The sequence below is a fragment of the Meles meles genome, chromosome 8 (assembly GCF_922984935.1).
Source record: "Meles meles chromosome 8, mMelMel3.1 paternal haplotype, whole genome shotgun sequence".
Lineage (NCBI taxonomy): Eukaryota > Metazoa > Chordata > Mammalia > Carnivora > Mustelidae > Meles > Meles meles.
Genome location: NC_060073.1, coordinates 59,632,728 through 59,658,095, shown reverse-complemented (window position 1 = coordinate 59,658,095; position 25,368 = coordinate 59,632,728). Strand labels below are relative to the sequence as shown.

The 25,368-nt window shown below is 41.9% G+C and overlaps 2 protein-coding genes and 1 pseudogene across 8 annotated transcripts in view; 2 read left to right on the top strand and 1 right to left on the bottom strand.

Annotated features, from left to right (window-relative positions):
• Positions 1-17,847, bottom strand: part of RNF121 (ring finger protein 121) — an 81,577-nt gene extending 63,730 nt beyond the window's left edge. For 2 of the 3 annotated variants that reach the window (XM_046015330.1, XM_046015333.1), the window contains exon 1: positions 17,767-17,847. In XM_046015330.1, the coding sequence (XP_045871286.1) occupies positions 17,767-17,829 (63 nt within the window). In that variant the 5' untranslated portion in view covers positions 17,830-17,847. Of the gene's footprint in view, positions 1-15,005; positions 15,161-17,766 lie in introns of all 3 variants that reach the window. The other variant, XM_046015331.1, reaches the window with a different exon arrangement.
• A 168-nt stretch (positions 17,848-18,015) lies between these two features.
• The window catches only part of XNDC1N (XRCC1 N-terminal domain containing 1, N-terminal like), a 39,998-nt gene continuing 32,645 nt past the window's right edge, over positions 18,016-25,368 (top strand). The window contains exons 1-2 of one of the 5 annotated variants that reach the window (XM_046016656.1): positions 18,016-18,531; positions 23,020-23,196. In XM_046016656.1, the coding sequence (XP_045872612.1) occupies positions 23,152-23,196 (45 nt within the window). In that variant the 5' untranslated portion in view covers positions 18,016-18,531; positions 23,020-23,151. The remainder of the gene's footprint in view (positions 18,532-23,019; positions 23,197-25,368) is intronic. The other 4 variants (XM_046016655.1, XM_046016653.1, XM_046016652.1 and 1 more) reach the window with 4 other exon arrangements.
• Positions 23,674-23,756, top strand: LOC123950110 (annotated as a pseudogene).

Here is a 25,368-nt window from a genome sequence, read left to right as displayed (position 1 = left end):
AACTTATTCAGCCCAGGGAGCACAACTGTTTCCACTCTACAGAAGGCACAGATGAGATATAAAGGAGAAAAATGACTCACTGAAGATCACAGTTGCAAATAGTGATGTAGAAAGGGTCACAGAACTTATAGGGCTTACGGCCTCAAATGACCAAATCAATGACTAGTCACAAAGTCCTCCTAGAGTCACATTATGATTTTCATGGGGCCCAGGTACTTCTGCCTTTGTGGGCCTCTTGCTCCATTAAAAAAAAAATACATATGTATATAAATATATTTTTAAATTATTTTTATTAACATATAATGTATTATTTGCCCCAGGGGTACAAGTCTGTGAATCATCAGGCTTACACACTTCACAGCACTCACCGTATCGCATACCCTCCCCAATGTCCATAACCCAACACAGTGCTCACTACTGGAGCAATACAAAAAAGATTAGAATGGCTGCTTTGCAAGGGTAACAGGCAAAAATGTATTTTATGACTGCTCTGCTACAAAGATGTATAATCCAAGCTGGACTATATTCACTTTTTTCTTCTTAAAGGAAATTAAGACATTTTTACGGGTCCCTGGGGACTGTACCTACTATGCCTAATGGATAAGTCAGCCCTAGGTCTTGCTGTCTCCCCACAGCTATGGACCAAGTGTTCTTTCCCCAGCTGCCAAATCACTTTGCTCTACTGCTTCTAAGATTCTCTTCTCTCCTGGGTCTATCTGATCAAGCAGCATGAGGGTTAAGCTCATGCTACATCTCACTACCTAAATCCACAATAAAAAGCAGCCTCACTCTAATCATATGAGCACTATAAAGTCATCAGAAAATCACTTGACAATAATATATATTCTGTGTTCAAGAATATTCCGTGTTCAGTAATATGTATTCTGTGTTTGAGGTTTAGATATATTCATGAATGATCACACCCCAAAAAAAGAAACAGACATATCACTGACCTGCAAATACCAAAGGCATGGGGAGCATTCACCTGGCATCTTGAAAGTACCCAATAAATATATTTGCTAATTCAATCACAAGACAAGCATAAAGCAAAGTTTATTTTCTCATAAAACTTAACTTTGAATAAGCAGAAAATAAACATGTAAATAAACATATATTTATATATATGACATAAATTCTGGTAGTATTATGAAGGAAAATAAAACATGGTAAGAGAAGAAAGTGAAAAGGGAGACTGTTTCGTTGCTATACTGTAGACACTCATTTCCCCAAAAGGTTTCCAACAACAGGAGAACATGCTGGGCAAGACAGCCAGTAAAACCCCATGTAGTATGTCTTATTTCTTTGGGTTTTATCTCATTCCCACTTTTCACCCCAAGAAATGGGTTTAGGGCAACAACTACCCTTCTCAGTGAAAAGAAGAGCAGTTGAAGAGAAGAACAGTTGAGAAGAGCTAGTAATCTAGCATACCTATTTAATTGCTATGTGTCAATAAACAGGGAACTTCCTCTGTGTCTCAATTTCCCCACATACAAAATGAGGGGGTTGGCTTAGGTGATTTTTCAATGTGCTTTAAAACTAAAATGCTGTAATAATTCACACCAAATCTGTCTAACTCCAAAGCTTTGGAGTCAGCTGTAATACTCTGGCTTTCCAAACTGCCACAGTTTCCTTATTTACCACAGAACTAAATACAAAATACCTTTGGTGTGGTAAGGTGTGATTTAACAGGATGCTACCAGATTAAATCAATAAAACTTTACTAAGTGACTACCGTGGCATGTATCAGGAGTATCCATCAGTCAGAGGATGGTCTCTTGTCCTGGCTTCGAGTACCTGCTAACTGTAAAGGGCCCTAAACTCTGGAATGTCATCCACCAGGGCCAACTGACACTTCAGAGGTCCCAGTTGATCCTTCCAAGTTAGAGACTGATCAACCATGTAGCTACAGACTTCATTCTTTCACAAAAATTAGAGACAAATAAACCCAACCTTTGCCCTTGAGGTATTCATAGTTGGTGAGGGGCAGGGAAGGGAAGGAGACAGGACACAACAGATTATTAAAGATAAAATAGTATGACAGGGATAACCATTGACATTTAAACAAAACGCTACCTCAGCCCAGAAAAAGGAGAGATTAGCTATCTCCTAGACCTGGTAGGAATACAGCACACCAGGCTGGCTGCCTCCTCTATCCTGTGAGGACAGATGCTCTGGTCCGCTAGGTGGTTAGGATAACAAGTATGAAAGTTCACAGGCTCTCCATATTTGTAGCTCTCCATTCTCCTCTCATTCACATTCTTCTTCAACTCTGCAGCCTGCCGACAATTCAAGGCCAATAAATCAAAGTGCAACCACTTCGCTTTAAAAAAAAAAAAAAAGACCTCATGAATCAGCTGGGAATCATGCAGACATTGAATCTGTTTAGCCAAACCATAATGCCTGATACAGACAGCACATTTGGAGCAGGGAAGTGAAAGTAGATGCTGGTGGTAACAACTGCTGTGGCTGCTGTCTGCCCATCACCCCCACCTCTCTACCATCACCAGAAAGCCAGGCCAGCTGAGTTGGGAAGGCCAGCTCATCCTCTAGGTCAGCTGAGTTGGGAAGCTTTTTAATGAAAAATCTCAAATATATTAAAAGTAGAAGGGATGAAAAAAAAAAAAAGTAGAAGGGATGGTTTAATGACTTCTCTCCCATTCAACAATTATCAAATTTGGGGGCACCTACCATTCTTTGGTTCTTCAATTCCTTTCCCATGAAATTCCTACTTCTCAGACTAGCTTCCTTCCCACTGGCCCTTCGCTCACTTTTTCCTAAATGCCCTTCAGCCTCCCACGTACTCTATACCATTCCTTTAGGATGGTATCAGACCCAATCCAGATGCCACCTCTTCCAGAAACCCTTCCAGAGCAAAACTATCCTTTCTATGGACTCCTAGAGCCTTTATACTCTGGACTATTCATCTGCTCATCACATCGCCCACCTATGGAATCGCCCTTGAATTTTTCTTTGCCACACCTCAGACTTTATCCCTTGCTCTCTCCCAGACTACGGCAGTGACTTCCAAGGTGATCTCCCTGAATCTAATCTCACCAGAACAGATGCACACCTAATAGCAGTCAGAGTGATCTTTCTCAGATACAAAACTGACCGCATCAGCCCTCTACTTAGACTTTGATACCTTTCTATTACCTTTGGATTAAAGCCCAAACTTTTTTGTATGACACACAAGGTACTTCATAATCTGGTCCAACCAGCTACTTATCTCACCACTCTCCACTAAATAGCTTATACTCCAGCCACACTGAACCACCTGAGCCACCTACCATTCTAACATGTTCTTCCCTTTTATCGCTCAGCGCTTTGGCCGGTGCCATCTTCTCTCCCTAGAATTCTTCCCTCACCTTCACTGTCTAGTTCATCTCTATTTGCTCTTGAAGATGCAGCTCAATTATCATCTCCTTCATGAGATATTTTCCACTGTTATTCATTCACACATTCATTCAACAACTGTGAGATGAACATACGCTAAGTTCTAGACTGGGGATACAATGATAAATAACAGCTCTCACTCTCAAGATGCTTACAGTCTATTAGATGTCCTCAGATAGAGTGATTCCCTTCCTCTTCTGCAGAAATTTGCAATTTATACATATCTCCAAGGTCACATTAGTTTTTATACTTGTTTCTGAGTCTGTTTCCATAACTTGACTCTAAGCATCTTGAGGTCAAGGATATTTTCTTTTTATTAAAGCTTTGTTGGGCGCCTGGGTGGCTCAGTGGGTTAAGCCTCTGCCTTCCGCTCAGGTCATGATCTCAGGTCCTGGGATCAAGACCCACATCGGGCTCTCTGCTCAGTGGGGAGCCTGCTTCTCCCCCTCCCACCCCACCGCCTGCCTCTCTGCCTACTTGTGATCTCTCTCTCAGTCAAATAAATAAATAAAATCTTTAAAAAAAATAAAAAAGCTTTTTTGAGGTATAGCATCTATTTTGTGGACAATTAAATGATTGTTCATTATTTACAGGGTGGTGTAACCATCTTACTTTAGATCATTTCCATCACTTTAGAAACAAACCTCATGCTCATCTATCAACTCCCCATTCACATTCCCAGACCTAATCAACCACAAATCTACTTTATATCTCTACAGATTTGCCTCTTCTGGACCTTTCATATAAATGAAATCATACAAAATGCAGTTTTTTAAAAAAAATATTTTATTTATTTATTTGACAGAGAGAGAGAGGTCACAAGTAGGCAGAGAGGCAGGCAGAGAGAGAGGGAGAAACAGGCTCCTCACTGAGCAGAGAGCCTGATGCAGGGCTCGATCCCAGGACCCTGAGATCATGACCTGAGCCAAAGGCAGAGGCTTAAACCACTGAGCAACCCAGGCGCCCAAAATGCAGTTTTTTTTTTTACTGGCTTCTTTCAGACAACATGTTTTTTCAAGGAGCATCCTTGTTCTAGCATATATCAGTAGTACACTCTTTTTTCTTGCCAAATAATATTCCACTGTGTAGATACAGGTTTTATTTATCCGTTTACCAGTGGATAGACATTTGTGTTATTTCTACTTCGGGGCTATAATGAATAATATTGCTATAACATCTGCATATAACCTCTTGTGTGGACACATGTTTTTATTTCTCAAGTATGTATCTTAGGAGTGGAATTACTGGGTCATCTGGTACCTCTATGGTTAACCTTTTGAGAAACCACCAAAATATTTCTCACAGCAGCTACATCACTTTGTATTTCCACTACCAGGGCATGAGGGTTCCAATTTCTCCACCTCCTTCGCAACACTTGTTATTATGTGCTTGTTATTACAGTATCATAGTAGGTATGAAGTGAGCGGTATCTCATTGTGGTTTTTATTTGCATTTCTCTGATGGTTAATAATGTTTAACATCTTTTCAATTCATTTAATGGCCATTTGTATATTTTCTTGGGAGAAGAGTCAATTCAGATATTTGTCCAACTTTTATTGGGTTATTTACATTTTATTGAGTTGTAAGAGTTCTTTATATATTCTGAATGCAAATTCCTCATCAGATATATGATTTGCAAATATTTTCTCCCATTCAGCAATCTTTCTGGATGTGAAGTGGGTCTGAGAATCATCTGAATCTTATTCACCTTTATGTTTCAAAGAACTAGACTGGGGGTACCTGGGTGGCTCAGCTGGTTGAGTGGTTGAGCATCTGACTCTTGATTTCGGCTCAGGTCCTGATCTCAGAGTCATGGGACTAAGCCTCACATCAGGCTCTGCACTCTGTGAAGAGTCTGCTTGGGATTCTCTCTCTCCCTCCACCCCACCTCCTACTTGCACGTACACTGTCTCTCTCAAATAAATAAATAAAATCTTAAAAAGCCAAGCAAACAAAGAACTAGTCTATAATCTGGTACACTGTATATGTTGTGTTAGATGTATGTTACTTAATGTTAATAGCCTTGACAACAAGGAATGGGCATTACTCATTCAGCATCCCCCTCATACTTGACACCTAGCACTACACACAAAGCACGTGCTTTGGAAATACACAGAGACTGAGTAATTCTCCCCTGAGCAAACAGAGGAGATGATGTCAAATAAAATGGCCAAACAGAATTTTTCACATTTCCTCTTTCCCCTCCTAAAACTTCTACCTTGGTCCCTCCTGTTTCAATACCTGGTACTGTCAACAATGGTGCTGCCAATTAGTCAAGTTAAAGCAAAACAAATCCCAAAACCTGAAAGTCAAGCTTGATTATTTCCCTTATACCTGACATCCAATCCACCAACAAGTCCTGTAGGCTCTAGTTCAAAACATATTCTAAATTCATCCACTTTTCCTCATCATCTCTGCTATCGCACCCCTAACACTATCATCTCTCACCTGAACTATTGCAAGTCTCCTAACTGCTCTCTTGAAAGTCCGTCTACAATTCATTCTCCTCAAAGCAGCCCGAAAGATCTTTTTTTAAGGGAAACTAGCAGGGGAGCCTGCCCATCTCAGCTGGTCAAGTGCCTTCGGCTCAGGTCAGTATCTCAGGGTCTTGAGATCCAGCCCCGCCTTGCGTTCTGCTTGGGATTCTCTTCCTCTCCCTCTCTCTGCTCCTCCCCCATGCTTGCTCAGGTGCCCTAAATAAATCTTTAAAAAAAGATGCAAACCAGCTCACCTCACTCCCATCTTTCAAACTATTCAAAATCTTTTCATTGTATTCTCAGTAAAATTCAACGTGCTTAGCACCATCTATGAGGCCTTACAGATCTGACTCTGCCATACTCCCTGACCTCACTGGTACTTTCTTCCCTTTGATTCAGATGATGATTCAGACACACTGGCTTTTACTTTGGTCCCAAAACATGCCTAACTCATTCCATGACTTGTACTTTTCCCTCCACTTGACACATGTCTCCTTCCAAATCGTCAAATTGCTAGGTCTTCCTCATTCAGGTGTTGGTTCAAATGTCACCTCATAGGCTTTCCATAACCTCTCCTAGTTGTTCTCTATCACATCACCCTACTTTTCTCAGAGGACTTGTCACCGTTTGGAGTTACCTCTTTTTGTTATCTGCATGCCCCCATTAGAAAGTAAACTTCACAAGAGCAAGGCCGTTAGTTGTCTTGTTCATTGCAGAGTTACCAGGACCTAGAAAAATGCCTGTCATATTGAAGGCACAAGTATTTCAAGAAGAAAAGACTGAATGAACAATGCAGACGACGCATTTAATAAATGCTTGATGAATGTGTAAGTGAATGAATTAGGAATGAATAAGGAATGAATGGAAAGCACAAAAAAATAAGTGGAAGCACTGCTATTTAGTATTTTTATAGCTGCTCACTTTTCTCCACCTTCACTGCCTTTACTTTTGCTCAGATCCTCATTATCTCTTAACTACCCCCAACTAATTTCTTCTTTCCCCAATCTGATCCCTCCAAAAATAACCTCTACATTTCCATCAGACTTGATCATTCTGAGACATAGATCTGAACACGCTACAAGCCCAAGCTTCTCAGCACGTTGTTATAAATGCTTCTCCAACCTTAACACTCACCATTATTCCCCTACATTTAGTCTATACTTCAGTTATACAGAAATTCTTTCAGTTCCCAGAATATTCCAAGTTGTTTAATGCCTGCAAATCTTTGTATATGTTTGCAATTTGCTGGACTGCTCTTTCCTACCTCACAGACTCCATCTATTGAACTCAAATTTTATTCTTAAGAACAAACTCAAGCATCTTCTCTGTAAAGTCTTTAATGATTCTCCTAAGCAGAGTTAATCACTACCTTCTTTGGGTCACCACGGTATATAACACCACTTACACTATACCACAATTATTTGTTTCCATGTCTGTCTTCCCCTACATGACTATCAGCCCTTGAGAGCAGGAACCAGGTCTTCATCTTTGTGTCCCCTGCACAGTATTTGGCATATATAAGCACTCAATAATTGATGACAGAAGGAATGAATAAACCTGTCTTAACTCCTCAGTGGGCATTCAAAATCAACCTTATGTTGCCCCCAACCTGTGTTTCTAGACCTAGTACTTAGCCCTCACCTACTTGATCTCCAAATACACCCTTCTTTTTCACATTTACTTAGGGGCCTTTATTCCTGATGTTCTCTCTCTAGTGATATTTAAACCATCTTAAGGTCCAGCTCAGAGGGCTCCCTCTTCATGAAGTCTTCCCTAACCGTATCAATGAGAAGGGATTTACTTCCCCAATAGTACTTTGTTTTTTCTAATAAGGTAATTAGGACCTCAGATTTTATAATTATACAGTCAATTATCTTTCCAACTGTACTACACGTCCTAATTTCTAACAGAACTGTAAGCTCCTTAAAAGCCAGAAACATGATCTAACATCTTTTCTCTCAACCCAAGTGTTTAACAGTGCCTTGCCCGAAGCAAGCGGTTATCAACAAATGTTTTAGTAGTGAAGAATAATATATTTCAGGATCAGAGTCCATGCCTCCATTCTTTCACATATGTGATTTTACTTACCTTGGTGTAAATTGGCCTGCTATTCATATGGTAAACATTTACCCCTCCTTTAAGAATCAGCCCAATGTCATATCCTCTCTTAAGTCTTCTCTAACTCTCCCAAATACACTTACACCCTCCATCCATGTACCCGTGGTACCTTGTATATAACTACTCATTACACTATACTGTCATTCTCACTTGATGGGTTCCTCCCCAACTAGACCATGAACTCTTCTGGAGCAGAGATAGTCTCATTATCCATTTATGAACTCCCAAGACCAAACAGAGTATCTGGCACAATTTAAATGCTCAATAAAGATGTGGTGAACTTTGAAAATAGTGAAAATATATGAGATCATGGAGTCCTACAGTCAAGTTCAAATTCTACCTTCACTTACAACCTAGGCAATCTTGAATGAATTAAAATTACTTAGCTGAGTCTCTGTTTTTTTCATCTAGAAAATGAGCATAATAGGGACACCTGGGTGGCTCAGTGGGTTAAAGCCTCTGCCTTCGGCTCAGGTCATGATCCCAGGGTCCTGGGATCGAGTCCCACATCTGGCTCCTTGCTCAGCGAGGAGCCTGCCTCCCACTCTGCCTGCTTGTGCTTTCTCTCTCTCTTTCTCTCTGACAAAATAAATAAATAAATAAATAAAATCTTTAAAAAAAAAAAAAAGAAAATGAGCATAGTAATAGCATTAAAACAGAAAAGAACTAATGTCATGTAAAATGCTTACTACAGTGCCTGGTACACAGCATGCACTAAAAAGGTTAGCTATTGTTATCATTAGACCAAAAGAAAAAACTGTTTCTGCAGGGTGCTGACAGACTCAAGAAGAGATTAGGCTCAATCCTATGGGCACTGGGGAGTAAAACGTCTCTGGAGTCCTCTTAAGTAACAGACACATTAAGTTATGGAGAACACCCTACTGGGAAAGGGGAAGAAGAGAGGGAACACAAACCTTGGCAGGCTTATGCTTCTGTTCTCTATCTTGTGTCTGGTGTTGTGTCCCCCCCAACCCCTTCCTCTTTCCCCACTGTTTTCTCCCTAGTTGCCCAGGGCCAAAAGCCTCATGGCCATAACTCAGCATTCCCTTGAGAAAGCTGCCCTGTAGAGAGAACTAATGAGTTTATGTTTACCTACAGATTTCCCTCTGAGGAGCCAAAAAAGAACAAGTGACTTCAAGAAGGGAAAACACAAAGAAATAAAGTGAAGATAAGGCAGGAAGGCAGATGGATTATCTTGGGTTAGCTTTCATGGAGTACCTTTCAAGACAAACAGCCCCATGTAGGTTTGAGCCTACACATCCCAGAGGCATCCTCTGGCAGTGCCTGTGCTTGCATGTGCTTCCATGGGCCAAAGAGGCAAAGAAGCAGGATCTAGGAAAAGGAATGAGTACTAAAAAGTTGAAGCTACAGAAATAAAAATTCTAGCCCAATTTGAAGAAAACTGCAACAGAGGTATTCAAAGAGGGAATAGACGGACCACAGGGAAAAAGCTCACTATCATTAGAGGGGTTTAAATACAGACTGGGAGTGATCACTTGCTGGGGATGTTTGACTTGAGTGAAGGACTAGATTTAAGATCAAGTTCAATAAATATTTGAATATCTACTCTATGCTAGCCACTGTGAGAGACTAGGTACTAGGAACACAGATGAAAAATGATATGGTTGTCCCCTCCAGGAATTCACTGCCTAATCAGGGAGATGAACAACATAAAATGGTAAAAGTTGACAGAAATCTATAAAGGGTACTACTAAGGGGCAGAGAGCAAGTCCTTAAGTTTCTCTGCCAATGACTGACTGGTAAGGAGCAATACACTATTAATTACAAATGAAAATGCTTCATAAGCAGTTCAAAAGCAAATGCTATCAGGTGATACTGTGTTACTTCAAAAACAGTTAAGCATGTCAGTTAACCTTTGCTATTGAGTCAATACTTCCCTCATCCTGAGCAGAACTCATACCTATGAGCATTCTTATTTATGATACCTTTTTTTTTTTTTTTTTAAAGTAGGCTCCAAGCCCAGTGTGGAGCCCAACATGGGGCTTGAACTCATTACCCTAGATCAAGAGTCAGATGCTTAACTGACTGAAGCCATCCAGGCAACCCCATCATTTACACAATAAATATACTGTTGTCTACTATGTGCCAAGCACTCAGTAAACCACTGAGGAATCTACAAAGAAAGACAGTCCCTGAATTCAAGGAGTTAGAACATTCCTCTTCATCCTTTCCTCCTCTCTTTCCTATTCCCCTTTATTAACCAGAAGATACCTTAAATTCCTTCTGGAAGTAGATGAGTTATTAAGATATAAGCTTAATTAAAAAAGTGACTAGGAAAAAGCAAGAGTAAGCTGGGGATAGGAGTTGTAATGGGAAACAGTCTGCAGACAGGGTATCTGCCAAAGTATGAGATTCTGGCTGCATTCTGAAGTCAGGCCTTTTTTGTCCACAACTTCCCTATCACCATTTTTTCCTTCTCTCAACTTAACAGTATTACCACAAATTTTTTTTTTTAAGATTATTTATTTATTTATTTGACAGAGATCACAAGTAGGCAGAGAGGCAGGCAGAGAGGGAAGGGGGAAGCAGGCTCCCTGCTGAGCAGAGAGCCCGATGTGGGGCTCGATCCCAGGACCCTGAGATCATGACCTAAGCCGAAGGCAGAGGCTTTAACTCACTGAGCCACCCAGGCACCCCTATTACCATAAATTATTTTTTTTAAGATTTTATTTATTTGACAGAGAGATCACAAGTAGGCAGAGAGGCAGGCAGAGAGAGAGGAAGGGAAGCACGCTCCCTGCCGAGCAGAGAGCCTGATGTGGGGCTCCATCCCAGGACCCTGGGATCATGACCTGAGCTGAAGGCAGAGGCTTTAACCCACTGAGCCACCCAGGCGCCCCTATTACCACAAATTATTAACAATAATTATACATTCATTCAGTCAGTCAGTCCTTGATATATATCTGATAGGAACTGTAGCGAACACAGGTAGAGTTAGATCCAGGACTTGCAAAGCTGCAAGAGATCTCTAAAACTGCCTCTAAGTCCAAACATGTCATTTCACAGATGGAGAAGTGAGGCACAGAGAGGTTGAAATCTTTCATGAATTCAATCTTCATGCATTTATTGAATCATACTCTTTGCCAGGCACCAGTTATATGAGGATGGATAGGGCTTTCAAGGAGAACCGAATCTCATGGGAGATAGATAAATGCATGACCCCAGTCAAATTACCTCTGTAAATGAAGTCACATACTTACACAGAAATGTCCAGTGTAGGACAATATAGAAGTACACAGTACTCACATTGCCCAGAGTGGTTAAGAACACAGAAGCTGGAGTTGTTTTGGATTTGAACCCCAGCTCTGTCCCTTATCCAGCTGTATAACATTGGGCAAGTTACTTAAATTCTCTATATCTCAGTTTCCACATCTGTAGAATGGAGATAACCATAACAGTACCTACTATAAGGTTTGGGTATTAAATTAGATAATGCATATAAAACACTCGGCACAGGACCTGGCACAGACTAAGTATTCTTATCTTATTTCAACTTCAGCATTTACCTGCTGACCCCTGATCTCAGAATCCTCCTCAACACAGCCTTCCAAACATCTACTATCATTTGGCTGTCTCTGAGATAAAACAAATAGGCTATTCCTAGTCTAGAACCCAGGTGTATTGTTTATTACTGTTTTTCCCCCCACCACACTATGCTAGTTCTCATTTTACATGCCTTAAAATAACCCAAAGAAAAATGGCCAGATATCCCACATTAAACGTCAGTCACACACACCTCAATCCCTCAGTAAGACCTTGGCTTGGGCCAAATATCTCTAGAGAGGAAAACCCCGGGAAACAAGGAACATTTATCAAATGTCTATAGGGAGAGACCCACAGGAGGAAAACCAAAAACAAAACAAAGCAGTGATTACTACTTTGAGGAAGCAAGGGATTTCTATAGCCTCCCATTAGGGGTTTACTAATCAAGCTGGGAAGAGGAGATATGACATGAACTGCCACTTCCTCTTTGATGTACCCACCACATCTACTGCCTAGCACAGCACCTATGACATGTTTTTGTACTTATTTATCAGTCTTTCTCTTCTCATGCTAATCCATGAACTCCCATGAAGGCAATTATCACACCTTCTCCATCTTGGTATCCTTAAGCATAGCACAGTGCCTGGCACACAGAAGGTGCTTCAAAAAAGGTTGACGAGTTTGTAAATGAACACAGAGAAAACCATCAAAGGCAGGGAAAGAAGACATCAGTGTAGATCAGATCAGTTCTGGAAGTCAGGACAGCCTTGGGCTAGAACCTTAAGTACAGGCAGATTTAGAAACACAACAGAGGGAAAGGATAGGCATTCTAGGCAGACAGGACAGCACCAAAAAAGAGCTGGCAGTAACCAGAAACATGGTGCATAGTATGTTAGAACCAGAAAGAGTTTTAAACATGACTTAGTCCAATAGTTCAATTATCATAGGGATGTTGTAAACATTCAATAAAAAACAAAAAAACATGTACTACTAAGCAGAGGAGCTAGCACATCACAAACATTCACTAACTGGTAGCTATTATTACTATTACTCAAAAATAATAATTATCCAACACTTAGTAGGAGCCTGTTGTATGCCACACAGCATGCTGAGGGAAGGAACTACAACAATGAGCAAGACAGGTTTGGACTCTGCTCTCTCTTGTAGTAAGAATCTGGTGGGGAAGACAGACAAAATAATCCTTGATAGGCATGGGCTAGAGGAAGTATGGGGGGTGGGTGTGGGACTAAAGGAACAAAGAGTAGGGTCATCCAATCAGTGGGCAGTAAGAGAGAGCTCCCTGATTATCAAAGTGTGTCTTGAGACACCTTGAGGGGTTCTGAGTCCCCTCACAGACCCCAAGGCTTCAAAGTGAGATTTTGCTTGAATAAAAGGTATTGTGGTAAATAAAGGTTTAAAAACCACCAATCTAGGGGCGCCTGGGTGGCCCAGTGGGTTAAAGCCTCTGCCTTCAGCTCGGGTCATGATCCCAGGGTCCTGGGATCGAGCCCTGCATCAGGCTCTCTGCTCTGCTGAGAGCCTGCTTCCTCCTCTCTCTCTGCCTACTTGTGATCTCTGTCTGTCAAATAAATAAATAAAATCTTTAAAAAAAAAAAACAAAAAACCACCAATCAATCTAGTTCAATCTCCTCTTCTAACAAGAACAAAATAGGGCCCAGATGAGGTAAATTACACATCTGAGGCAGCAATACTTCAAGTTAGTTATAGACTGGGATACTTGCTTTGAACTTGAGCCGGAAACTATTCACTGATTTGCATATCACATCATTCTGCATATCACATCACATACTCCCAGATGAACAAGCACTGGGAGTAGATGAATCCAGAATTCCTAGGCACTGGCCAGGCAGGCCGGCTGGCCCTGACTGGATGTGGATATGTTTTTTCTACCTTACATCCCAAGCCAGCTCTCGGTGCCAAAATGATGCCTCCAGTTCCTCTCTGAAGGTGGCCATTTACACCTTCCAGGAGGAATTCATGGCTCCAGGAGTGGGTCTGCTTCTGAGCCACCTATCTCACAACCATGTTTTATCCCACTAATATCCCCCAGCACCATGTGGTTTGGCAAGTTGAGAGCAACAACTGAGTCTAACCAGTTATCACAGCCTATTTAATACCTAGCCTGAGCTGGCTAGACCCACTCTCATCTCCCTAAATACCACTAAGCTAATCACTCCTCCCATGGGGGTGAGGGTCCAACAGAGTCAAATTATTAGTAAATTAAAGAACCTGTGGTAGAAAAACTAATATTCCTCTGGTTAACCCTTACTTTACACCTCTCAGGAATGAAAGGCTACTTCATGTTTTGGAGATAAAACTTCTGTACATAAAGACAGGGGCTGGGTGCCTGGGTGGCTCAGTGGGTTAAGCCGCTGCCTTCAGCTCAGGTCATGATCTCAGGGTCCTGGGATCGAGTCCCGCATTGGGCTCTCTGCTCAGCGGAGAGACTGCTTCCCTTCCTCTCTCTCTGCCTGCCTCTCTTGTGATTTCTCTCTGTCAAATAAATAAAATAAAATCTTTTAAAAAAAAAAGACAGGGGCAGTTTACTTGCTTAGATGAGTTTGCAGCTTAGGTCTTTTTTTTTTTTTTAAGATTTTATTTATTTATTAGAGAGAATGAAAGAGAGAGCACAAGAAGGGGGAGGGTCAGAGGGAGAAGCAGACTCCCTACCGAGCAGGGAGTCTGATCTGGGACTCAATCCCGGGACTCCGGGATCATGACCTGAGCTGAAGGCAATCGCCCAACCACCTGAGCCACCCAGGTGCCCTACACTTTAGGTCTTTAAACTAAGGGGAAACAAATACTTTGGAATCTGGGGAAAAAATTGGATTTAAATCTTAGCAATACCACATACTAGTTGCAAGATCCTTAGCATTCTCATAATACTCTGAACCTCAACTTTCTTGATCATAAATAGGGAATACTAATAAAATTACTGTCACAACTGTGAGACTCAAAATACTCTTTGGAATCACAGTCACTTACGAAATATACTGTATCAATTTTTACATGAGATCATAAGACCATACAGTTTTAAATTACCGATCCCCAGAGCATAAAAAACAGAGAAATGGAACCAAGGTGCTCCTTACAGTACGGGATAAGCTCAGGATAGCACAGGCAGACCTGGGTTCGAATCTACACCTCCCAGTTCACATCTGTGGAATCCTACAAAAGTTACTCCAATCCCTTTAGCCTTAGTCTCCTCCAGTATAAAATGCAATACCATCTAACTCACAGGGCTGCTCTTAGTAATGAATGAGATAATGCAAGTAAAGGACTTTAAACACAGGCTGGTTTATGGTAAGGACTCAATAAACAGTAACCTTTTCCACCAGTAGATCATTTCCTAAACCCTCTTTTCCGTACACTTCTGCAACACAAGAGAAGCACTTAGCACAGCCTAAATTACCTCAATTACTAGAGAAACATATAATGAAAAGATAAAAGAGGAAAGAAATGAACTGATGACTGCTATTCCAGATCACTTACCATACTAAAGATATGTGATATTGGAGAAAACAGGTACAATATCCTGAAGAACAAAACCACAGCATGTGCAATCTTTCCAAAGAAGCGGCAAAGAGCACCAACTACAGTTTAGTTAGGCTATCCATTACGGTTATCTGGGCCCCACAGGAGTCTCTCTACAAAACAGAAAGGGCTACAGGGAGACAACTCTGACGCCATATGCAAGTCACTACTTCTTTGTAAACCCAAACTTTATTTTTCCAGCTCAAAACCCATCTCTATCACAAAGATTTCACTGACTCTCCCTAGCAAACTCAAGTGCTTGCCCCACTGAATTTTTCACACACTTCCATTATAACAATTATCTAGCACTACAGTGCTATTTACATATCTCTTCCTTATATTAAGTTGGTAAAGATTCTGTCTTACCTTTGAATTGCCAGTGTATAACACACAGTAGACCTCCATCATTACAAACTATAAGAATGGCTTTCACCTTTTTCTTTACTAGCTAAGGCTGCTAAGAAACAGCTGGGTAGACTCTAGTATTACATTAACTAAGGTCTGCCAGACCAAACCCCTGTTTTTTTCTTTGTTTAAGGTGAGGGCGCTTGAAGGGTTAACTGGCTATTCCTACTTCTCAGTAGAACACACAAAAGATAGAAACAGTCCATACAGAATTTCCAGACCACAAATTATATTCTTTCTCAGTGAAAAATAACAGAAGTTTCGGGGATGGATGCTAGTGGTTACACATAAAGCTGACCTCCAGGCATGACACTCTAAGTCTATATAATACACTCATAATAAGTATATTATACTACTAGAAGCTCTTAAGTTCTTGAAACATAATGAAAGAAAAGGTAAGAAGCAAAAATCAAAAATGTCTTACATCAAAACTTGGAAGTTCTTTTCTTATATTTTCTTTTCTCCTCTGCTAATTCTTTAGTTCTTTACCTCAATGAACCCTGATATATGTAACTGAAATTAGCCTCTCTCAAAGGAGAACTCATGACTAACAAACTATATGTAATAACTTCAATACTGTATTTCCTTTTTCCAGGGCGCTTTGAAATGTATCTCACTGAACCACAGCCAACTGTAATCAAAGAAACTTAAAGCTGTAAGGGGCCTCGGAGGTCATTTCCACAACCACCCCATGTCACCAACCAAGTGGTATCTAAACACCTCTAGTGGCTGGGAGTTATGGGTCTAAAATGGTTCTTAAAAATCTTCCCCTGTTCTGGGGCGCCTGGGTGGCTCAGTGGGTTAAGCCTCTGCCTTCGGCTCAGGTCATGGTCTCAGGGTCCTGGGATCGAGCCCCACATCGGGCTCTCCGCTCAGCGGGGAGCCTGCTTCCTCCTCTCTCTCTGCTTGCTGTTCTGCCTCCTTGTGATTTCTCTCTCTCTCTGTCAAATAAATAAAAATTTAAAAAAAAAAAAAATATCCCCCTGTTCTAATCCCTGTCCGGTACTCAGTCTCCTGCCACCTCAATGATCCCAATCAGGTAAACTAAATCCACCAAATCATCCCACCACAAAGCAACAGTATTGACTTCTCAAGTCCACTTCTACTCCCTTTCTGAGCCTCTCCCCCAGACTTCCCCAATCACCCACCCCAAAGCCTCTAAGATTCTGATCCCTCAGAGATCCCCTGGGTTCCATTCCTGACAATCAATCTCCTTCCTCCCAACCCTCTGTGCTGTCTATATTGTGTCCTGTGCAAGGCCACAAGCACCCCTTGTTCTGAATGCACCTTTGGCCTCAAAATCATCTCCCTTTACTTTCTCACCTTCTCTTCACTTCTCAGCGCTGTCCCTTCATTCCTTCCAAACTCAATGTGCCTTTCCTCCTAGTGACTCAAGGACCACTGGTAATTAAATACATCCGTTGTTAAATGCCTATTAAACAGGTAAAGGGGACATACATCCTGAACGAGCTCATCCTCAAAGAACTCATACGTTTAGAAGGAGCCAGAAATAGAGAATCATTTACCCCATAAGACTCAGTTCCTCTGGGAACCCTTCCCTAGCCCAAACTAAATTGGTCCCCTCTTTTCAGTGCCATCATTAAACCTCTGATGCAGTGACTAGTCTTCCCTAGTGTCTCCCATCACTAGGCTGTGGCCTCGTCAATGGGAAGGCCCCTACGTCCCTAGCACTTATCCCAGAACTCAGCGCGAAGATAATATGTAACGTTTGTTAAATGAGTGAATGGATGAGTTCCGGTATGTGATCATTCGTTCATCCATTCAGTGCCCAAAACTTTACTAAGTACACTAGGTACAAAATCCTAGAGTGTATGGATAAATAAAATAGTTCTTATGTAAAATAATGCTGTAATACTGGCAGATTAGCACTCTTTCCCGGTCCGCGTCCCCAACCCCCACGTCAAACCTAGACGCGACTCTCCCACAGCTAAAGCCCGGCCTTACCTTACAGAAGTCCACGCCCCTCCTACTCAAGCTACCTCTCAGCCCTTCAATCCAACCCTAGGACCCCCCAAGTAATACCTCAAATCTTAATGCCCCCATCCTCGCTGGCTTCTTTCCCTATCTTCCATCTCCACCCTCGAGGTTACTGCAAGTCTTCTACCCCCGTGTCCGCCTCCGAGTCTCCCAGTCCGGGGTATCTCTGATTTCCCTCTCCGCGCACCCGCCCCCCATTTGGCTCCTTCCCTCTCAGGGTCCCGCCTCCCCTAGGACCTTACTCCCGATACCTCTCCTCCCCTCCCTTCAGTTTCAGGGTAAGCCTCTTCCCTCCTTGACTCTGAACTCTTCTTACCTCATCTAGCTCCCGTTCCCCGGCAGCACCACCTCCAACCTCCACCTCCACCACTGCCGCCATCTTCACAACTCTCCCCCTCCCCCGTCCCCGTGCGAGCCAGCTGCTTCCGCCGCTCAAGTGCTCCTAGCCAATAGGCGGCTCAAGCTCCAGCAGGGGGGCGGGGCATCAAGACAGGCGGAGCTCTGAGAAGGACTAAGAGACCATCTACCTGCTACTCTTTAAAGGTCAGGGAGGGACGGTTTCCAGGCACATCCAAGTTTCGGTAGAGGAGGGTTCTTGGGAAATGAGAAATTGGGCCTGTATTATTTATAGTGCAAATATTTCACCAATTCTCCCCTTTGGGCAGCGAAAGAGAAGAGTCTCTAAACCGTCAACTTTCGCGACGCTCCCTCACTCTGAGGTCCTAGGAGTGAAGCGTGGAGGCTAAGGACTACATATCCCAGAACATATTGAATCTGACCCGGAAGTTTAACTTCCGCGCTCTGGACAGATTTGTAGTGAGTGAAAATTTGCGTAAGATATTCGTTTACAAATAGACATAAAATATACATAGATATGCACGAATGTCTTCTTGCTTCGATGGGAGTCATCTTTCAGAAACAGCGGCTTCCTGAGGCGACAGAACACATAACTGGACTTGGGGTGGCGTAAGAGTCGTGCTCCGGGTCAGAAGGCGGAGGTCAGAGGGCCGGAATGGCGGGAGAATGGGTTTGTGATCCAGGATCTGAGGCAGCGGTGGCTCTTCGAGGTCCATTGTCCCGGGTGAGGGGCTTTGCGGGAGTTGTTGATGGGGAGGGGAGTTGCCGGGAATGGGTGGCCGTCAAGGAATGTACAGAACAGCGCGTTCCGAGGTGCGGGGGAAGCGGCTGCTTAGCCGCGCAGCCGCTTCCCCCCCTGAACCTGAGAGAAGAGCCTTGCGGCATCCCCACCACTTCCAATCTGCTGCTTGCGCTCTCACGCCTTAGGGTCGCTTTACAAATCTCCGTACTCTTTCCCACCACACATCGTGCGTGCGCACCCCCTATCTTTATCTTTACCCCCACCCATACACCTTATTCTCTCTGTGCTGCACCCCAACTTAAAGCTTCCTAACTCATTTCCACCCCCTTCTTATCGGTACATCCGGACCCAACACCATACAAACCTCTGGCCTCTGCACACTTACCCCGTGGGCGGCCCAGCTGGATCTATCGGGAGATAGTGCTAGGATGACCAATGGACTCGCAATGCAGTGCCTGTCAACTTTATTTTAGGACCAACAGGAAGTTACAGGGTAATATTTACACCATCTACAGGCATCTTATTTACTTAAAAGGGGGATTACTTTTATTATGTGAAACAATACAGAGAATATAATAAATACCTTATATCCCAGTCACCCCAAGTTGACTACTGACATCGTGATCTCTTTGCGTCCTCATTTTTAAAAACGATAAAATAGTACGGGTAAAGGTTGAACTTACTTGAGTTGTCTACTCTCAGACCCATTACTCTTTCATCTTTCTCAGACACTATTATCACAGTTAGCTGGGTATTCTCCCAGTCCACCGAGAAAAATTCTGTGTATTCACAATGTAATTGTATTATTTCATTTTGTTTTTTGATGAAAATAAGTGCTATTTTCTTTTTTTTTTAAGATTTTATTTATTTGACAGAGATCACAGTTAGGCAGAGAGGCAGGCAGAGTGAGAGAGAGAGAGAGAGAGAGAGAGGAGGAAGCAGGTTCCCCGCTAAGCAGAGAGCCTGATGCGGGATTTGATCCCAGGACTCTGGGATCATGACCTGAGCTGAAGGCGGAGGCTTTAACCCACTGAGCTACCCAGGCGCCCCATTAAGTGCTATTTTCTATATCATTCTGTAACTTACTCTTTAACTATATTTTTTGAGAACTGTCAATGTTTATGTATATTTACATCTAATTCATTTCTTTTAGCTGTTAGGTAGTGTTCTGTTATATAATGTATATAGTATTTTACCATTCCATTTATCCATTCTTCAATTAATGGACATTAAAACTTTGTTTTTTCCTATTAGAAATATTGTATGTGTCTGTACACATGTGAATCCCTCTAGAGCTGCACTGTTCAAATAAGTTAACTACAGGCCACACATATGTGGCTATTCTTGGAATGTAGCTAGTTGGAGTTAAGATGGGCTGGAAGTGTTTATGAGATGGCCAGTTTCCCCGTGTTATTGCCAATGCTTTACATTTTTAGACTTTTTAATTTTTTCTGGTCTTAGAACAGAAGTACTTGCAATTTCCTTATTACCAAAAGTATGAGGACTTTTTTAAAATATGGATTCTTGGTCATTCAAATCTTATGTGAATTGTATTTCTATCTTCTTTCCAGTTTTCTATTGGATTGTTTTCCCTTTTCTTACTGATTTGTAATATTTAAAAATTTATATTCTGAATACTATCCAAGTTTTTATGTGTTGCAGATATCTTCTTCCAGTCAGTTTTTTCTATTTTAACCCTGTTTTTGTTACCTTAAGGTATTTTTCATGTTTCCATCTTGGATCACTTGAGTATAATTTTTTAAATATGTTATGAGGTAGGGATCTACTTTTATTTTTTTTCACAAGTGGACCAATTTTTGAACACCACTTGCTACTTCATCTTTTTTTCACAGACTCATGATTCTGTTCTATCTTACAGTCAACAGGATGCAAATTCCCATTTATATGAGTCTGTTTCTGTAAACTGCTTGAGCTGTCTTTTTAGAATTGTTGTAGGAATTTGTGGCCCTTTATTGGCTAATGAGTTTGTCATGTTTGCCAGAAACTTCTGCTGAAATTCTGAATGGAATTATGTTGACTTAACAAAGTACTCTTTTCAATGGCTCTTTATGCCTACTGTGTTTCAGCACCTCCCTGAGGTGTGAAAGATGATGAACATAACAAAATCCACATCCTCAAAGTACTCACTAAAGTGGAGAGACAAACAGGGTAAACATGCCATTGCAAAAAAAAAATAAAGAACAACAGTATATACAAGTGCAAGGAGGTTGGAGAGCACTTAATCTTGGAGAGCTGCAAGAAATTTGATAAACCATGATCTTCATGAAAAAGATTGTATATATCTTACTCATCGCTGTGTATCCAGTACCAGTACAGTGCCTGATACCTACTAGACGCCCTCAAAATATTAACTAAATAAAGTATCGAAGACTGACAGCTTCAGGGTCCCCAAGCCTAGGGTGTATTTTGGGGCTGGCCAAGTCAGTCCTCTGTATGTTAATGATGAGAGATGGTAGGGTTTTCACATCAAATCACAAATGTATACTGGGAATTCCTCCAAAGCAGAGACCATATCATTTATTTTTGTATATCCAATGTATCCTTGTATGCAAAGAGTCGGAAAAATTGTTGAAGTTCAGTGAGTTCTTTTAGTGGGAATAATCAACTCTTAATTAATCTGAAGGCCTGGAGAGGTAACTCGGGACTCATATTACCTTTTTCTCTCTTTAAAGCTATGGCACCATATTGAATGTGACCTGTAAGGAGTGCTTGACCTTTGGATGACCTTCACTAACTGTTACCACTGTCAAAGCAGTCTGCCCCACTGTGAGCACTCCATGACTGCTGGCTCACTGGAGCTCAGTTTTTATGGTCATTCATTCAGCAGACATTTGCTTATCTGTTTCTCCCTCTTACACTGAGGATACAGAAATGAATTAGACATGAAGTTTGTCCTCCAAGAGTTTACAGTTGATCAAGGGACATAAGATATATACCCAGATAACTACAACACAGAATCAAGAGGATGGAACTATTGCTTGAGATGGTTGAGGTAGAGGTGATATTTGAACATCAAAGATGCATTTGAGGGGCGCCTGGGTGGTTCAGTGGGTTAAAGCCTCTGCCTTCGGCTCAGGTCATGATCCCAGGGTCCTGGGATCGAGCCCTGCGTCGGGCTCCCTGCTCAGCGGGGAGCCTGCTTCCTCCTCTCTCTCTCTGCCTGCCTCTCTGTCTGCTTGTGATCTCTGTCTGTCAAATAAATAAATTTAAAAAATCTTAAAAAAAAAAAAGATGCATTTGATTTGACAAGTACAAAAGGGAAAGAGCATTCCAAACAAAGGCAATGGCATGAAGGATGTCTTCGAAATAAGGGTGAGGGGGAGAATTGGGGTTGAGGGAACGGGGAAGGAAATAAGAAGACCAAACATTATGGCCAAGAATTTATCAGGGATCATGGACACATTCTCAGGAGCCAGATGGGTAACGAACATGGATAAAAAGGGCAGGGTATAAATATTTGGAGAGAGATCCCACCTAAAGGCATTCAGACAACTCTAAAATACTTCTAGCCAAGGAATTGTTGAAGCTAAGTGATGGATGGGTAAGAGTCCACTATACTAACGTGTTTTTGCATATATTTAAAATGTTCCATAAAATTTTGGCAAACAACAAAGTACAAATATCCATAATGAACTTTCAATATTAAATAAAACAATGAGAGGTAAAACACATCCTCTGATGAAAGGAATAGGAGCAGATGAAGTAGAAAATGCAGAGCTCTCCATTATAGATGCTTTGAGGGGCTAAGCTGCATTAATATTTATCAAGTACATACCATGTAAAAAGGGATTTGAATACATTGGCAAGCTATTAAATATTCCTAATAAGGAAGTAACAATGAAAAACAAATTTAAGAAGATTGATTTTAAAGGGAAGACAAAAATTGATAGACCTGTATATATAGTTGAACATTTGTTGTATTTTTGCTATGTGCTAGGCTCTAGGGGTATAAAGGTGAATGATTTAAGGCATAATTCATGCCCTGGGGAGCTCACCTACATATAGACCAAATATTACCTTACTAACATATTTTGTACTTGCTGCTCTGTTGCCCCGTGCTTGCATGCCAGTCATTTCACATTTGTTGGAATCTCACCCCCTGGTCCAGATCTGTTTCCCACCCACTGCCCCCATAAGCCCATCATGGGAACCAGAAACAGTCTGACTGACTGCTGCAAAAATTACCAGAGAACCAGACGTGGCCAATTTCGTGGTTGGTTTTTTTTTTTTTTTTTTAAGATTTTATTTATTTATTTGACAGAGTGAGAGAGCACAAGCAGGCAGAGCAGTAGAGGGAGAGGAAGAAGCAGGCTCCTCACTGAGCAGGAAGCCCGATGTGGGGCTCGATCCCAGGACCCTGGGGTTATGACCTGAGCCAAAGGCAGTCGCTTAACCAACTGAGCCACCCAGGCACCCCCAATTTTGTTTTTCTTTTGTTTTCTTCTTCAGGAATAGCATGAGGATTTGTTCTCTTCTGGAAGCTGACAGGACCAAAACATAGGCAGTGCCAAAAGTGGTGACAGAAGAAATCTTGGGAGAAAGTAATTTCGTCTCCGACTTGGGACAGCTGCTGGGCACACCATGGCTCCTATAAAGATTAGCCACGTAGTATCATTTTCCTCTCAGGTACGTTAATTAGGCATGATGTTTTTCTTGATGACTGAGAGGAGTGACAAAAATAGGAGACTTGGCTGCAGTTTCAGGAAACCCCCAGTTTAACGGAAGGGACATATCCCATCTTTGGGGATCCAAAGTCAAAGGAGGACACACAGCTCTTGCCCTCAGGCTATTCCCAGAGTAATGCAGGATGCATAACAGAAGTGTTCCCAGGAATTAAAGGTAAAGAAGAAGAGGACATGGGGAGATGGGGAGGAGAAGTAAGTTGGGGAAAATTGGAGGGGGAGAAGAAGCATGAGAGATTGTGGACTCTGAGAAACAAACTGAGGGTTTTGGAGGGGAGGGGTTGGGGTGATGGGTGAGTCTGGTGGTGGGTATTATGGAGGGCATGTATTGCAAGGAGCACTGGGTGTGGTGTATAAACAATGAATTCTGGAACACTGAAAAGAAATTTAAAAAAAATTTTTTTTTAATTATAAACCAAAAAGCTTTGCACAGTGGCAGTATCGTAGCCAATGAGGTTTATCCGAGGTGTGATTATTGCTAATTGAAATTATAAACCAAAAAAAAAAAAAAAGGAAAGAAGAAAACAACCTCAGGAGTCCACACTTAGTTTGAAGGGAACTGTCAAAACCATAAGCCCAAAGTCTATATCGGGGTCCCTAGAAGGGCAGTTTAGTTACTCTGTCATTGGGAGCAGACCAGGACATTCAAGGTTATTTCTGAGGTTATCACCTCCACCATCAAAGGTGATCTCTGGGATGCCTGGCTCGCTCAGTCAATTAAGCATCTGCCATCGGCTCAGGTCATGATCCCAGGGTCCTGGAATCAAGTCCTGCATCAGGCTGCTTGCTCAATGGGGAGCTTGCTTCTCCCTCTGCCTGCTGCTCCCCCTGCTTGTGCATGCATGCTCTCTCTACCTTCTCTCTCTCTCACAAACAGATACATAAATAAAATCTTAAAAGAAAAAAAAAATCTCAGCCTCCTCCCTAAAAGTTCACTTTCAGGAAATCCCAGTTATCCCAGTTAGATCTAGATGCCAGAGCCCGGGCTCAAGATTGATCCAAAGGGCTGATTCTTAGGGACTTGCCACCCTTTCATCTCCTGTCATTTTTATCCATTTATCCTTTCTTCCCATTCCTCCCCTTCTGTTTACCCTAGTCTTTCTCAGAAGGTACCTGGGCACTTTGGGTGGATGAGTCAGCATCTGTAGCAGTGTCATTTGCCTGGTGGGCTATTTAGCATCCATGGGCTCCAGATCCTAATGACAGTGATGCTTTCTGGTCATTATGACAGTTGAAAACATCCCACTCATTTCAGAAGACCCCTAAGAGAGTCTTTGGGAGGGGCACCTGGGTGGCTCAGTGGGTTAAAGCCTTTGCCTTCGGCTTCCGGGGTCTTGGGATCGAGCCCCACATGGGGCTCTCTGCTTGGCAGGGAGCCTGCTTCCCCCTGCCCACCTGCCTCTCTGCCTACTTGTGATCTCTGTCAAGTAAATAAATAAAATCTTTTTAAAAAAAAAATTACCCATATCCTTCTTACCTACATAGTCAGCCTAAATCGTTTTCTTCATACACTGAGCCTTCTAAAATGTCAGAGGTCATTACTTACCACCTAATACTGAGGTTTTCAAACTGCACTCTATAGGCACCCACTTCTGGAAATTGAAGGCAGGAGTTCATGTATATCTCTAGGCCCCCAGCTTGTTTTTTAACCAGAGCTCTGTTTTTATTTGTTGAAAACACACACACACACACACACACACACACTTTAAGATTTCAGTTAAGAGGACGGATTTTATTGCTAAAGCAAAATTGAAAACCATGAATATAGTCTCCCTCCCCTTTACTTATAGATGAAGAAATTTAAATGCAGAGAGAGAAAGTAGTTTGTTCAGGGCCCTTCCACCAAAAAAACACCTAACTTTGGATCCGAACCGAGAATGTCTCTCTTGGTACTGCTATTGTTGCCTTTGAACAAATCACTTGATTTCTAACCATCAGTTGTAAACCTAGAATAAAAATCCTTGCCTTACTTTTCTCATAGGGTTACTTTGAAGATAAATGATGTCTGTGAAAGCACCTTATAAATGAAAATAGTCTAGTGTGGTGGTTAAGGGCCCTGGATTCAAAGACCTACGTGTTCTGAGTTTAGTCGGTTATTTAGCTCTTGTAGCCTTGG